The sequence below is a fragment of the Tachyglossus aculeatus genome, chromosome 4 (genome assembly GCF_015852505.1).
Source record: "Tachyglossus aculeatus isolate mTacAcu1 chromosome 4, mTacAcu1.pri, whole genome shotgun sequence".
Taxonomy (NCBI): Eukaryota; Metazoa; Chordata; class Mammalia; order Monotremata; family Tachyglossidae; genus Tachyglossus; species Tachyglossus aculeatus.
The window spans coordinates 125,048,230-125,062,933 of record NC_052069.1 but is presented as its reverse complement, the minus strand read 5'-3'; the positions used below and the strand labels follow the sequence as shown (position 1 = coordinate 125,062,933).

The 14,704-nt window shown below is 48.2% G+C and overlaps 1 protein-coding gene across 1 annotated transcript in view; it reads left to right on the top strand.

Moving 5' to 3' along the window:
- ZNF618 (zinc finger protein 618) overlaps window positions 1-14,016 on the top strand; it is a 172,728-nt gene extending 158,712 nt beyond the window's left edge. The window contains exons 17-18 of the mRNA XM_038745692.1: window positions 10,058-10,159; window positions 12,320-14,016. Of these exons, the coding sequence (XP_038601620.1) occupies window positions 10,058-10,159; window positions 12,320-13,833 (1,616 nt within the window). The 3' untranslated portion in view covers window positions 13,834-14,016. The remainder of the gene's footprint in view (window positions 1-10,057; window positions 10,160-12,319) is intronic.
- Window positions 14,017-14,704: the final 688 nt, after the last annotated feature.

Here is a 14,704-nt window from a genome sequence, read left to right as displayed (position 1 = left end):
GAGGATCGGAGGGTGCGGGCTGGGCTGTTGAAGGAGAGAAGGGAGGTGAGGTAGGAGGGGGTGAGGTGATGGAGAGCCTTGAAGACAAGGGTGAGGAGTTTTTGCCTGATGTGTAGGTTGATTGGTAGCCACTGGAGATTTTTGAGGAGGCGAGTAACATGCCCAGAGCGTTTCCGCACAAAGACGATCCGGGCAGTGGTGTGAAGTATGGATTGAAGTGGGGAGAGACAGGAGGATGGAGATTGGAGAGGAGGCTGGATAGGATGAGAGATTGAACGAGTAGGGTAGCGGTTTGGATGGAAAGGAAAGGGCAGATCTTGGCGATGTTGTGGAGGTGAGACCGGCAGGATTTGGTGACAGATTGGAGTGAGGGGTGAATGAAAGAGCGGAGTCGAAGATGACACCAAGGTTGCGGGCTTGTGAGACGGGAAGGATGGTAGTGCCGTCCACTGTGATGGGAAAGTCAGGGAGAGGGCAGGGTATGGGAGGGAAGATAAGGAGTTCAGTCTTGGACATGTTGAGTTTTAGATGGCAGACAGACATCCAGATAGAGATGTCCTGAAGGCAGGAGGAGATGCAAGCCTGGAGGGAGGGAGAGAGAGCAGGGGCAGAGATGTAGATTTGGGTGTCGTCAGTGTAGAGATGATAGTTGAAGCCATGGGAGTGAATGAGTTCACTAAGGGAGTGAGTGTAGATAGAGAACAGAAGGGGACCTAGAACTGACCCCTACAGTAAGGGGATGGGAGGGGGAGGAGGAGCGTGCAAAAGATACTGAGAATGAACGGCCAGAGAGATAAGAGGAGAACCAGGAGAGGACAGAGTCTGTGAAGCCAAGGTTGGATAGCGTGTTGAGGAGAAGGGAGTGGTCCACAGTGTCTTGTCCGCTGCATGACCTTGGGCAAGTCATTTCACTTCTCTCTGTCTCAGTTACCTCAGCTGTAAAATGGGGATTAAGACTGCGCCGCATGTGGGGCAGGGACTGTGTCCAACCTGATTTGCTTGAACCTATCCCAGCACTTAGTAGTGCGTGGCACACTGTAAGCTCTTAACAAATACCACAATTTATTATTATTATTTTTTATAACCAAGAGGAATCTGGATATGGCATTCATTAATCCTAGTGGATGAAACAATACCTGTTCCCCCCCACCCAAAAAGAGTTGTGCCTCCCAAAAGGCCCCATTTTCTCTGCACTCCCATTCTGAAATCCCTGTTGTTCCTTAGCCTCAACTACCTATCACATCTCAGCAGTCTGGGTCTAAAACGTTCATCCTGCCAAGCCCACCTATCAGTCATTTTGGCATTCCAGGTGCTGGGAGAGCTCATCGTATGGCCTCCTTTCATTCATTCATTCATTCAATCGCATTTATTGAGCGCTTACTGTGTGCAGAGCACTGTACTAAGCACTTGGGAAGTACAAGTTGGCAACATATAAAGACGGTCCCTACCCAAAAGCGGGCTCATAGTCTAGAAGGGGGAGACAGACAACAAAACAAAGCATATAAACCAAATAAAATAAATAGAATAAATATGTACAAGTAAAATAAATAAATAGAGTAATAAATATGTACCAACGTATATACATATATACAGGTGCTGTGGGGAGGGGAAGGAGGTAAGGCGGGTGGGAAGGGGAGGGGGAGTAGGGGGAGAGGAAGGAGGGGTCTCAGCTCCTTGTACTTTGTGTCTAGATTCCCAAAGATTCACCCCTAACTCACCACATTCAGGACTCAAATGTTGCCCTGGCATAACTAAGGAGTCCTTCAAACCCAAAATTCATTCTTCCATTGCCGTCTTGTTGAGTGGATCATGGTGGTGGTCGAACCTTGTCTATAGAGGATTGGAGGTGCGTTTGCTCCTGGCACCATGTTCTGGGGTGAGCTGAGAGTAGGGCTGCAGTAAGCATCTGGAGAGTTGCCACATGTACCTCTAGAAGCCTAACAAGCTGAGATTTAGGTCCTCTTTTCAAATCCATTTGCATATTAATTCTGGGAGACCTCAAGGTCTACATTATCCTTATCAATCATCAGTAAAGCTGAACTGGCATCCTAATCAATCAGTAGTATTTATTAAGCACCCACCATGTGTTGAGCAGTGTACTGGCCAGCCCTTGACCCCATCAGAACATAGATGGACTGTGCTATGTACCCTTGAGGGCAGCGGCAGATTTGGCTATTCCATTTCCTTTATGTCATCAATTCCAACTGCATAGTAAAGGTGATATCCAGGGCGATATATTCCTGGTGATTATTAATGAAGTCAGAAGATTTTCTGATTCTTCCTGACCAGGGCACAGGACTATCCACTATTCACCAGTGATCTCTCTGTCTGACTTTTGTAGTGGTTCAGTATTGAGATCTGCAGAATATCTTCATGGTCCTATACTATATCTTCATTCAACACCTCACCCTCTGTCCAACACGAAGATCCGGATGCCAAACATGGGCAGTTTGTAATCCAGAATAATAATAATAATAATGGCATTTATTAAGCGCTTACTATGTGCAGAGCACTGTTCTAAGCGCTGGGGAATTTACAAGATGATCAGGTTGTCCCCCGTGGGGCTCACAGTGTTAATCCCCATTTTACAGACAAGGTAATTGAGGCCCAGAGAAATTAAGTGACTTGCCCAAAGTCACACAGCTGACGAGTGGTGGAGTCGGGATTTGAACCCATGACCTCTGACTCCAAAGCCCAGGCTCTTTCCACTGAGCCACGCTGCTTCCCGGGGGTTACCTCCATCCTCTGGATTGTTGACCTACTCGAGACAATCTGATTAGGCCTTTTAGCTGTATGTAGATAAAGTGAGCTGCATTCCCATTCCCTTGCTTATCTGAAGTAGAGCTGTGGATAGGCTTCCTTGCTTTGCTGTTCCAGGGGACATTCCTTCCCCTTTGCACTAAGTAGCTGCAGGGGATACCACTGGGTAGTGCTGCTCTCCCTGTGTCTGCTTCCTGCTGTGTGACCTTGGGCAAGTCACGGTCACCTCACTTCTCTGGGCCTCAGTTTCCAAATCTGTAGAAGGGGGATTAATAGCTGTTCTCCCTCCCCTTTGTGTGGGACAGAAACTGTGCCTCACCTGATGATCTTGGAACTACCCCGGCGCTTAGCACGTATTAAGTGCTTAACAAATACCTCAGTTATTGAGAAGCAGAGAGTTAGGCGGGCCATTTCTCCTTTTTTAATTAAAACTCTGAAGATGGAAAAGAAGTTGGAGGGGAGAGTGAGAAGGGATCAGCAAGGGTTCTAATCCCAGACCTGCCACTTGCCTGCTGTGTGATGGGGCAAGTCAATTCGCTTATCTGCACCTCAGCTACTTTATCTGTAAAATGGGGATTAAGACTGTGAGCTCTTTCTGGTATAGGGACTGCATCCAACCTAATTAGTTTGTATCTACATCAGCATTTAGTACAGTCCATGGCAGATAGTAAGTACTTAACAAATATGACTTGGAAAAACAACAACAACAAGAGATCAGTGCAGGTGTATCCAGTGTTCCTTCCCAGCTCTGGGAATCAAGATATCTGGGTTCTAATTCTGATTCTGCCTATAGCTGAATGTGGGGGAAGAAGGCACATGTCCTAAACCTATGCCTCTGCCCACCTATTTGTTCGTTGCTCCCCATGCCCCAGTGGGGCCACAGGTAGTAGCCACATAAGAGTGAAAGTGTCTCTGTGCAAAGCATTAGCACTGGAGTCAATTCCTCTGTGCAGGCTCTCAGGCCTGAGGTCTCACCAACGTTCATCCAAGATTCTATACCAGGAGACTCCATCTGGCAGGACTCCTGGGTTCAGTTGATGATGGAATCTCCTGTTGAAAATGACGGGGTCATCCATCCTGAGACTTAAGGACCAGGAGCCTTGGCAGAGGAATTGATTATTGTGCTAGTGGTGTGCCCTTGCACTGCTTAGGCTCCCTCCTCCCATCAAGATGTGTTCCCCACCTGAGTGGTGAGAGTTACAATTACAATAATAGTGGTATTTGTTAAACACCTACTATGTGCCAAGCCTTGTGCTAAGTGCCGGGGTGGATATGAGATCATCAGGTTGGTTACAAACCCTGTCCTCTTCCTTACTTTCCCATCACTGTGGGCAGCATCCTTTGCATTCACAAGTGCTCAACCTTGGTGTCACCCTTGACTCTGCTCTCATTCACCCCAAATACCCAATTTGTCTCCAAATCCTGCCGGTCTCACCTCCACAACATCTCCAAGATCTGCCTTTTTCTCTCCAAACAAACTGCTACTATGTTAATACAATCACTCATCCTATCCCAACTGGATTACTGTATCAGCCTCTTTTCTGACCTCCCAACCACCTGCCTCTCTCTACTTCAGTCCATACTTCACTCCGCTGCTCGGATTATCTTCTAGACTTTCTAGATTTTCTAGACCGTGAGCCCGTTGTTTGGTAGGGACTGTCGCCATATGTTGCCAACTTGTATGTCCCAAGCACTCAGTACAGTGCTCTGCACACAGTAAGCGCTCAATAAATATGATTGAATGAATGAATGAATGCTTCCAGCTCCACAGCACACACTTAGGTGATGGTTTGGGGCTGGTGTTCCCAGGACGTGTGCTCTGTGAGTTCTCCCGCTCTCTCGATTGGCTGTTCACCCCTGGGGTGTAGTGGGGATTACATGGCACAGTCTTTCCTGGTGAGTCCACAGGGAGAACATTGGGAGGAGTAGGGGCTTTGTAATAGCCCCAGCAGATCATTAGAGTTCCCATGGCAGGGATAATGTTTCTGACCTGCTCAGAAAAGTTGGTCCCTTCAATTTTGATGGTTTTCCCGATCACCCTGCCCCTAAATTGGTTTATCTGCACAATGATGCAGACTTTGTCCAAGGCAACTCCTGGTTTCGCTGTTCCTGCCTCTTGGTTCCTTTTTCATCTTAAATGATGAATCCTAGACATTAGAAGTTTGACTTATGCCCCACTTGGTCCACACCCACTCTAGATGTCATATGAACCACATGCCACATCATAGACACCTCCTCTCCCAAAAGTGACATAGCTCTGTTGAACTCTGTGGTGTTTCAGTGTTCTTGATAGTTTGTACAGGGTCCTGGATCTGCTTTTCTATTCGTGTTTGCTAACCTGGTTCGTAGTTCTCCTTCATAAGCAAGTTATCTGTCCCTGTGTTTTGAACTTGACCACCTATGTCCTTATTGCTGATGCCCATAGAAAAAAATCATGCAGATGTTGGTCTTACTTTAGAGCTCCCAGTTGGTTATTGGGGTTTATTCTTGGTGGTAGCAGTGGTTAATCTCATTGGTTGGGTAATAAGCACGTGGCCACTAAAATTTGGGCTGCTGATGTAATTTGGGCTGACTAGATTCGACATTCTGGAATGAAGTAGTGAGGGGAGGCTGTGTGAGCAGAGGATTCCTGGGGGTTGTCTAGAATCTCATGAATCGGAATATCCAGGAAGTGGAATTTGTCACCAACCTCCACTTCCACGAATAAAATTATAATCTGGCTCTAAAAATTTAAGAACGTCTCTGAAACGTGGCCAGTAGGCAAAGAAATCAACCAGAAATCACAAGTAATAGGTAGTAACCTTTACACTGGGCAACAGGAAGGCTTTCTGGATTGTTTAGGCATGCAGCCTGGAGGCAGAGGGCTAGACTAAATGACCTCATTCCAAGCCCTGCTCACCTTCAGATTCTGTGAACTGTAGGTGAAGTTTGAGCTCCTGCTAATTAGCACTGCTGATTTAGGAGAGAGTTGCTGACGTTCTAGATCTTAGGTTGTGTGCTTTAGACACTTAGAAAAGATTATAGCCAATCCCCAACCCTGACCCAGCTACACAATGGAGAGAAGCAATTAAAATGCAAATTGGTGGCTAAGAAGCAGAACCAGAATAGTCATACAAGGCTTAGGCATTTGTTCTGTAAATACCCAGTACAGCATAAGGCTTGGACTCTCTTCTGGCTATTTGGTTCAAGCCGAGTGCTGATGTATAATGCCTTTTCGACAGTCTAGTGGTAAATAAGAACGGATGGTTAGACTGAACCCGGATTAAAGGATTGGTGCCGTGGAGAGAATTAGGGCATCATGATCCGTGCCTTTCACAATCTAAACTGTAAGGAAGACCAAACAGTAGCAAACAGATCTCATTAGTGAGGTATCGAATAGCAGGAGTAATTCCTTCTCATTACTTTTCCTCTCAATGGAGTCAGGCACTGCTTAACCTGCGGAGCCCAAAAAAAGTAGATTAGTGTGTAGTTGATGTGACAAGAGATATAACGAAGTTCCCATCAGATGCAGAGGAATTGCTTCAAGATACCCCTTCTTGCTTCTTCTTGTTTGATGAGCATGGGCTCACTCACATAAAAACACATCCATTCATTCAAGCCCTGAAATATCCTTTAGCTTGATATGTGGCCAGTTAGCTCATGACAGAAAAAGGATAGATTCACCTGAAATTTCTGAACCAGATAGGCCATGTGTATCCTTAGGGCTTGATCAGTTTGGCTAGTCTGGATCATCGTATTCATCGGCCTATACAACCACATGATTCAACCCTCAAAACTGCTTGTTCCTGGTTGTTGAGAAGCCATTCAGGCGATCAGTTAGTTTTCTCTACTGAGCACCTAGTGTGTACAGAGCACTGTACTAAGCACTTGGGGGAGTACAGTAGTGTTAGTAAGCATGATCCCTGTCCTCAAGACAGAAACAAGTAGGGGAACATGGACACTAAAATGTATTCCTTATAAAAGGGAGCAGGAGTATAAATATAAGCAAATAGACTGTGAGCTCATTGTGGGTAGGGAATGTGTCTCTACCAACTCTCATATGGTATTCTTCCAAGTGCTTAGTACAGTGTTCTGCACACATTAAGAGCTCAATAAATACTATTGATTGATGGCTACAGCACAAGACTGTATCAAATGCTTCTTCGATGGGATGGGTTTGCTACAGTGGCAGCCAAGGAGTATGTAGGGGTGCAGAAATGAGCACCCCTCATGAAATCAGAGAAAGTCTCCTGGTGGAGATGGGATTTCAGAAGGGCTCTGACAGTGTGGAAAGCAGTGGCCAGTCGGATGTGAAAGAGGAGAGAGCTCCAGGTAGGAGACAATGTTTGAGCAGAAGTCTATGCTGAGAGAGAAGAGAATGAGGCTCAGAGAGTAGATTGACTTGAGATAAAAGAAGTGTGTGAGCTGAGGTGAAGTGGGTAAAAAAGAGAAGAAAAAGTAGGAGGGAAAGTGCTGATTGAGAGCCTTAAAACTGATGGTGTGGAGTTTTTCCTTGATGTGGAGATAGTTGGGCAACCAGAAGAGGATTTCAAGAAATGAGGAGACATGCACAAAATGACATTTTAGAAGAATTATCCAGGCAGCATGGTGACATGTGGACTAGACAGGGGAAAGAAGGGAGCAAGGAGGCTGATGAAGTTGCTAAGCCAGGATATGCCAAATGTCTGGACCAGCAAGGGGGCTATTTGGCTTTAGAGGAAATGTTGAGGAGCAAGAACTAACAGACTGAATAAGGGGGTTGAAATGATGATGATGATGATGATGATGATGATGATGATAACATTGGTAATGTTTCCTAGATCTATGTTAAACACCAAGGCATAGTTCCTGTTGCACATGGAACACACAAGGATAAATCCAAGATTAGGGGATTGAGAGATGGGGAGGATGGTGGTGTTTTCAACTGTAATGGGAAAGTTGGGTGGGAGAGAACTGGGGTGGAGAAATGAGTTCATTGTGGGACAAGGTGAGCTTGAGGTGCCAGTGGGACATCTGCTTAGAGCTATCCTGGAGGGAGGAGGAAATGTGAGTTTGCAGTGGAGGAGAGAGGCCAGGAATAGCAAGGTAGATTTGAGAGTCATGTGCATGAAATTAGCGATTGAATACATGGAAGTTGTTGATCTCCCCAAGAGAGTGAGTATAAAATGAGAAAAGAAGTACACCCAGGACCGAGCCAGAAGGTCCAACTACATTCAGGAGTTTGGGAGGTAGAGGAAGAGCTGGCAAACAACATGGAGGAGGGGCAGCCAGGGAAGTGAGCAGACCCTGGACAGGACTATGTTTGTAAAACCAAGGTTATATAAAGGGCTCCTGGGAGAAGGAGGTCATGTACAGTATCAAAAATAGTTGAATCTGGTAGATTTGGCAAGAAGGAAGTCACTGGGGACCTTGGAAGGAACAGTCTCAGTGGAGTGAAGGGAGCATAACCTGGAGTGAAAAGAGGGTTAAGTAGAGATGGAAAAAGGATGCTTAGCAATGACCATTCAGGAAGTGGATATCCAGCCATTTCTAAGATTTTTGGTTTTACTGTCATTTGCTGGCAGCCTTTCCTATTGTGGTGTCCCTGTTACTGAACTGTGTTTGGCTGAATTCCTAACTAGACTGGAAATTCCGTAAGAGCAGGGATTGTGTCCACTTACTCTGCTTTACTCTCCCAAATGCTTAACATGGTGCATTGCAACAAGTAAACACTAAAGAAATACCATTGGTTGATTTGAGGGGCAGGGGAGAAGAATCATCTTTGGCATTTTCTTCATCATCGTCATCATCAGTAAGAATTGGTTGGGTCACAACTGTGTCTAAGCTGCTGATAAGTCAGTGATTCAGTGGTATTTATTGAATGTTTACTGTGTGAGGAGCACTGTACTAAGCACTTGGGAGAGTACAATACAACACTGTTGGTAGATTAGGCTCCATACAGCATCTGAATAGAGAAGCAGCGTGGCTCAGTGGAAAAGAGCACAGGCTTTGGAGTCAGAGTCGTGGGTTCAAATCCCGGCTCCACCACTTGTCAGCTGTGTGACTTTGGGCAAGTCAATTCACTTCTCTGTGCCTCAGTTCCCCCATCTGTAAAATGGGGATGAAGACTGTGAGCCCCACGTGGGACAACCTGATTACCTTGTATCTACCCCAGCGCTTAGAACAGTGCTTTGCACATAGTAAGCACTTAACAAATACCAACATTATTATCATTATTATTATTATTATCTGAATGGAGTGTGATTAGACTATGCAAGGGTAGGGAGGTGAACTTAACAAGCCCACACAGTTTATCTAAAAGATTCCTGGCTTTGCTGTTTGGTAGTGTAGGTCTTTGTTTTGCATCAGCCCAGTTCTGGGGTAAATGACGGGGAGAGGAAGACAGAGGCTGGCCATGAGGAACTGGAAAGAGATGAGAGCCCAGGCTTGGGCCAGAAGCTATAGTAGACTGACAGTGCTCTGGGATGATCCGGCTGCAGATCTGATCCTCAAAAGACGAAAACTTGATTTTTTTTTTTTTTTGCGTCTTTCTTCCTGCCAGCCAGGGTAAAGCAGCCCTGTAACCCATGTGGCCTAGACTGGCCCAGAAATTAAAAAAAAACAACTTCTCGTGCAGTTGAAAAGCATCCAAGCTTCTCTGCATACCCCTGTTATGGGGTGGGGGAAGTTGGGGGTGCTCTCAGTTTTAGGGGGTGGGTTGGTGTCCCATTATTCAGTACGTCTCTGCTAATAGAATCACCCAGAGCCAACTCTTTTCCTCGTGTATTACTTGGTGCCCTCAAAAAGCTTGAGAGACTCCAAACTTTGGAAAACTACAGCAAAACTAGGTAACAAGAGTGAATTCTTCTCCCAGTTAAGTCTCGGTGCAGGTGGTTGGCAGTAAGTAGCTTCCATTGCAGCCACCTGTCCTAAAGGGCAGACAAGTGCAGGAGGGAGAGTCAACAGAGCTAGCCTTCTTGGTTTCACCTCGTTTTTAAGTGCAGGAAGCTTTCTGAGGACAAGAGATGGTTTGGCCAGGGATGCCTGAGAGGGGTTGTTCTGGTGGAAAAGGAGCAAGTGCCTCCAGCATTGAGTGGGCCGGCCTTTTGATGGAGAAAGATCGCCTCCTGGAGAAAACTCAGAATGACCTTCTCTTTGCGGAGGTCAGGAAACTTCCCTCTGCCCCTGTAGAGAAGTGACACTCGTGTTTTGGCAGGCTTTTAAGATGCAAGGTATCCAGAAAATGGCTGGTTTTCTGGAGAGGACTTTCCTTTAGTGTCTGGGAAAGGACAGACTCCTGGGGATCCAGGATTAACAGATGTTCATTTTCCCTCAACAGCCGACAATGAGAACAACATTGCCTCCAACCAACCCAGGTCACCTCCAGCCGTGGTGGAAGAGAAGTGGAAGCCGCAGCCCCAAAGAAACAGCGCCAACAATAGTATGTACCACCTCCCATTCTTCCCCACACTGGCCCTCCCCTGCCAGTACTGTCCATCCATTCTTTGCTGCATTCTGCAGGCTCCTTTAACCAAGTCTCAGGATTGCCCCAGTCCCAAAGATCTTGAGGTGGCACTGTTGAGTGGGGACAGTGGTGAGTGAGACCTAGAAAATGCCAGGTTGGCACTGCTTGCCTCAGGCAGCAGTACTGGGGAAGCAGTGTGGCTCAGTGGAAGGAGCACAGGCTTGGGAGTCAGAGGTCATGGGTTCTAATCCCAGCTCCTCCACTTGTCAGCTGTGTGACTTTGGGGAAGTCATTTCTGTGGGTCCCAGTTACCTCATCTGGAAAATGGGGAATAAGACTGTGAGCCCCACGTGGGACAACCTGATCATCTTGTATACCCTCAGCTCTTAGAACAGTGCTGTGCACATAGTAAGCACTTAACAAACACCATTATCATTATTATTATTATTATTATTATTATTATTACTCGGACTGGTAGCAGGTGAAGCACTGGGCCTGGGAGATAGAAGGACCTGGGTTGTAGTCCCAGCTCTGCCACTTGTCTGCTGTGTAACCTTGGGTAAGTTACTTAACTCCTCTGTGCTTCAGTCACCTCATCTTTAAAGTGGGGATTAAGACTGAGCCCTGTGTGGGACAGGGACTGTGTACAACCCTATTACCATAATAATAGTAATAATAATGGTATTTGTTAAGTGGTTACTATGTGCCAAGCACTGTTCTAAGTGCTGAGGTAGATACTTGTATCTACTCTAGTGCTTAATACAGTGCCTGACACATAGTAAACTCTTAGCAAATAGTATTATCATTATTATTATTGTATGTTCAAAGTGGATTGATCCCTGATATCATGGAGGATGGCAGAAAGGTACCAACTTTGCCTGTGCCACTCCAAAGTCCACCGCATAATTGGGGGAGGTAAAGTCTCTTTGATTAGATTCCCAGCCACTTTGAACACCCCCTTGGCCTTCTCCGGACAAGGCAGCCAGACCAGGGGGCAGGTTCCTGGAGCCACCTTTGACAGCCAATGCCTGGGAATGCTGACAGCACCACCTTGCCTAGATTCTGGGGATCATCCTGCGTGGCTCAGTGAAAAGAGCACGGGCTTTGGAGTCAGTGGTCATGGGTTCAAATACTGGCTCCACCAATTGTCAGCTGTGTGACTTTGGGCAAGTCACTTAACTTCTCTGTGCCTCAGTTACCTCATCTGTAAAATGGGGATTGACTTTGAGCCCCCCATGGGACAACCTGATCACCTTGTAACCTCCCCAGTGCTTAGAACAGTGCTTTGCACATAGTAAGGGCTTAATAAATGCCATTATTATTATTATCACAATCCTGGTCTGGGCTGTGTGACGGTGGAGCAGAGAGGGAAGGAACGACACCGTGGCAACAGTCCCACAGTGCTGCCTGCTTCCTGCCATGGAGGATGGCAGGTTCCTGGGTCCGCTCAGATGGGCCTTCTGCCTCCCGTGTGCCTCCTGCCTCCTTGGATACCTGGAGCGCCTGGATGCCCATCTGCTGGGTTAGTACCCTGGGTTTGAGATTTGCCCTTCTCTCATGGGGAACTGGGCCAGGGGCCGATATGTTTCCCAGGGTAGATGTCAATAGTGATTGTGGTATTCGTAAGGCACACACTATGTGCTAAGCAATGTGCTAAACTCTGGGAGTCCCTGTCACACCTAGGACTCATGATCTCAGCAGGAGGGAGAATGATATTCTTCCCTGTTGTACAGATGAGGAAACTGAGGCCCAAAAAGTTAAGCAACTTGCACAGAGTCACCCATTAGGCAAGTGGTGGGCCGGGATAAGACCCCAGCTGTCTCGACTCCCAGATCCACATTCTTCCCACTAAACCCCACTAATTCCCATTGGGATGTTGGGTTTCTATTGAGGGCCGCTTCCCCAAGCTGATCAATCAATCGTATTTGTTGAAGCCCTTACTGTGTGCAGAGCACTGTACTAAGCTGATCTCTCTCCTGGGGGCGGAATGTGGGAGAGTAGATGGGGTCTTGGGAGCCAGGGGTGGCCCTGGCCCAGCCCCAAGATACCCCGTGCCCCACCACCCAGGGCCCGAGGTGGGGGTCCCCCTGCATGGAATAACAGCTCCTTTCTGTCCCACTCATCCTGACCCTGCAGCGGCGGCCAGTGCCTCTGGGCCCAACAGCACAATCCCTGAGAAGGAACGGCAGAACATCGCCGAGAGGCTGCTGCGGGTGATGTGTGCTGACCTGGGGACCCTGGGCGTGGTGAGTGGGAAGGAGTTCATCAAGCTCGCCCAGACCCTGGTAGACAGCGGCGCCCGCTATGGGGCCTTCTCTGTGCCCGAAATCCTGGGCAACTTTAACTCCCTGGCGCTGAAGCACCTGCCCCGGATGTACAACCAGGTGAAAGTGAAAGTCACCTGTGCCCTGGGCAGCAACGCCTGCCTTGGCATCGGTGTGACCTGCCACTCGCAGAGCATTGGGCCCGATTCATGCTACATCCTCACGGCCTACCAGGCCGAGGGCCACCACATCAAGAGTTATGTGCTGGGCATCAAGGGGGTGGACTTAAGGGATACCGGGGACTTCGTCCACCACTGGGTGCAGAATGTGCTGTCAGAGTTTGTCATGTCTGAGATCAGGACAGTGTACGTGACTGACTGCCGGGTCAGCTCTTCCGCCTTCTCCAAGGCCGGCATGTGCCTGCGCTGCTCGGCCTGCGCCTTGAACTCAGTGGTGCAGAGCGTCCTGAACAAGCGGACGCTGCAGGCCCGCAACATGCACGAGGTCATCGAGCTCCTGAATGTCTGCGAGGACCTGGCGGGCTCCACGGGCCTGTCCAAGGAGACGTTCGGCTCTCTGGAAGAGACGTCCCCGCCTCCCTGTTGGAACTCGGTGACTGACTCCCTCCTGCTGGTCCACGAGCGCTACGAGCAGATTTGCGAGTTCTACAGCCGGGCCAAGAAGCTGAATCTCATCCAGAACCTAAACAAGCACCTGCTGAGCAACCTAGCTGCCATCCTGGCCCCCGTGAAGCAAGCCGTGATCGAGCTGAGCAGCGAGAGCCGGCCCACCCTGCAGCTGGTGCTGCCCACGTACGTCAAACTGGAGAAGCTCTTCACGGCCAAGGCCAATGACGCGGGCGCCGTCAGCAAACTGTGCCACCTCTTCCTCGAGGCGCTGAAGGAGAACTTCAAGGTGCATTCTGCCCACAAAGTGGCCATGATCCTGGACCCGCAACAGAAGCTGCGCCCTGTCCCGCCGTACCAGCATGAGGAGATCATCGGCAAGGTCTGCGAACTCATCACAGAGGTGAGCGAGTCCTGGGGTGAGGAAACGGAGTTCGAGCCTGCCGCCAAGAAGGCACGGGCGGCGGGTGAGGGTGCCCCAGCCCTGGAGGATGACCTGGTGGGCAAGGGTGAGGTGTATGATTACCTGCAGGAGCCCCTCTTTCAGGCCACCCCAGACCTCTTTCAGTACTGGTCCTGTGTCACCCAGAAGCACACCAAACTGGCGAAGCTGGCCTTCTGGCTTCTCGCGGTGCCTGCCGTGGGGGCCCGCAGCGATTGTGTGAACATGTGCGAGCAGGTGCTCCTGATCAAAAGGAGACGGCTGCTCAGTCCAGAAGACATGAACAAACTCATGTTTTTGAAGTCCAACATGCTTTAAGACTGGGTCTGGGTTTGAAATGAAACAAAACCAACCAACCAACAACAAACAAAAAAAACAGAACTCTCTGAAACACTGTTCCAAACCAAGAAAAGGAATTTAAGTTCTAAACACTGTGGACCTCATTAAGAATGCCCCTGGAAACCAAGTGCTTTTTTATGTGTACATATGGTTGTGTGTGTGGGTGCCTCACGGGTGGATGTGGGAGGGAGGGCGGTGGGATGCCCGCATGCTCACATGCCCACAGAGTCACATCCTGCGCCTCTTTGGCAGACAGAGCTGCGTATTGGTCATGGTGGTGAGACATGCCTGCACCTTCCCCCCTCAAACCACACACACACACACACGCACACACATGTACATGTGTGCAGATATGTGTGCCTGTGTTGGGGCAGGGGATGTTACACTAGGTGTGTGAGGAAAGCCAAGCATACGAGAGAGAGGTAGTGACTTAGCCCAGAGTCTCACTCCTGTCTTTGGTGAGTGGGCTTTGACAGACTTTCTAGGGTTTTCAGGTGCGCAGACCAATAAGAGGCTGATATTTTATGTCTTCAGGCAGCTGAGATCTAAAGTGACTTGAAGTTTCTTTTTGTTTCCTAACCCCATCCTCTCTATTTCCTCCCCCTGCCCTTGAGCTGTCTTGCCATGGATAATTGAACCCGCATCAAATGGACTATTTCTGCACTGGACTTTGCTCCCGTGAATAAATGTACACCTTACAGGGCATTCACCTGCAGCCTAAATGTACCCTGTGTGCGATTTAGGATGTCTGCACTTGAAAACACAAGAATATCCAGCAATCAGGAAAGGAGACTTTAAGGAAATAAAACTTCTTGCTTTTTTGTATAAGATTTTTCAAAAAAAGAATATA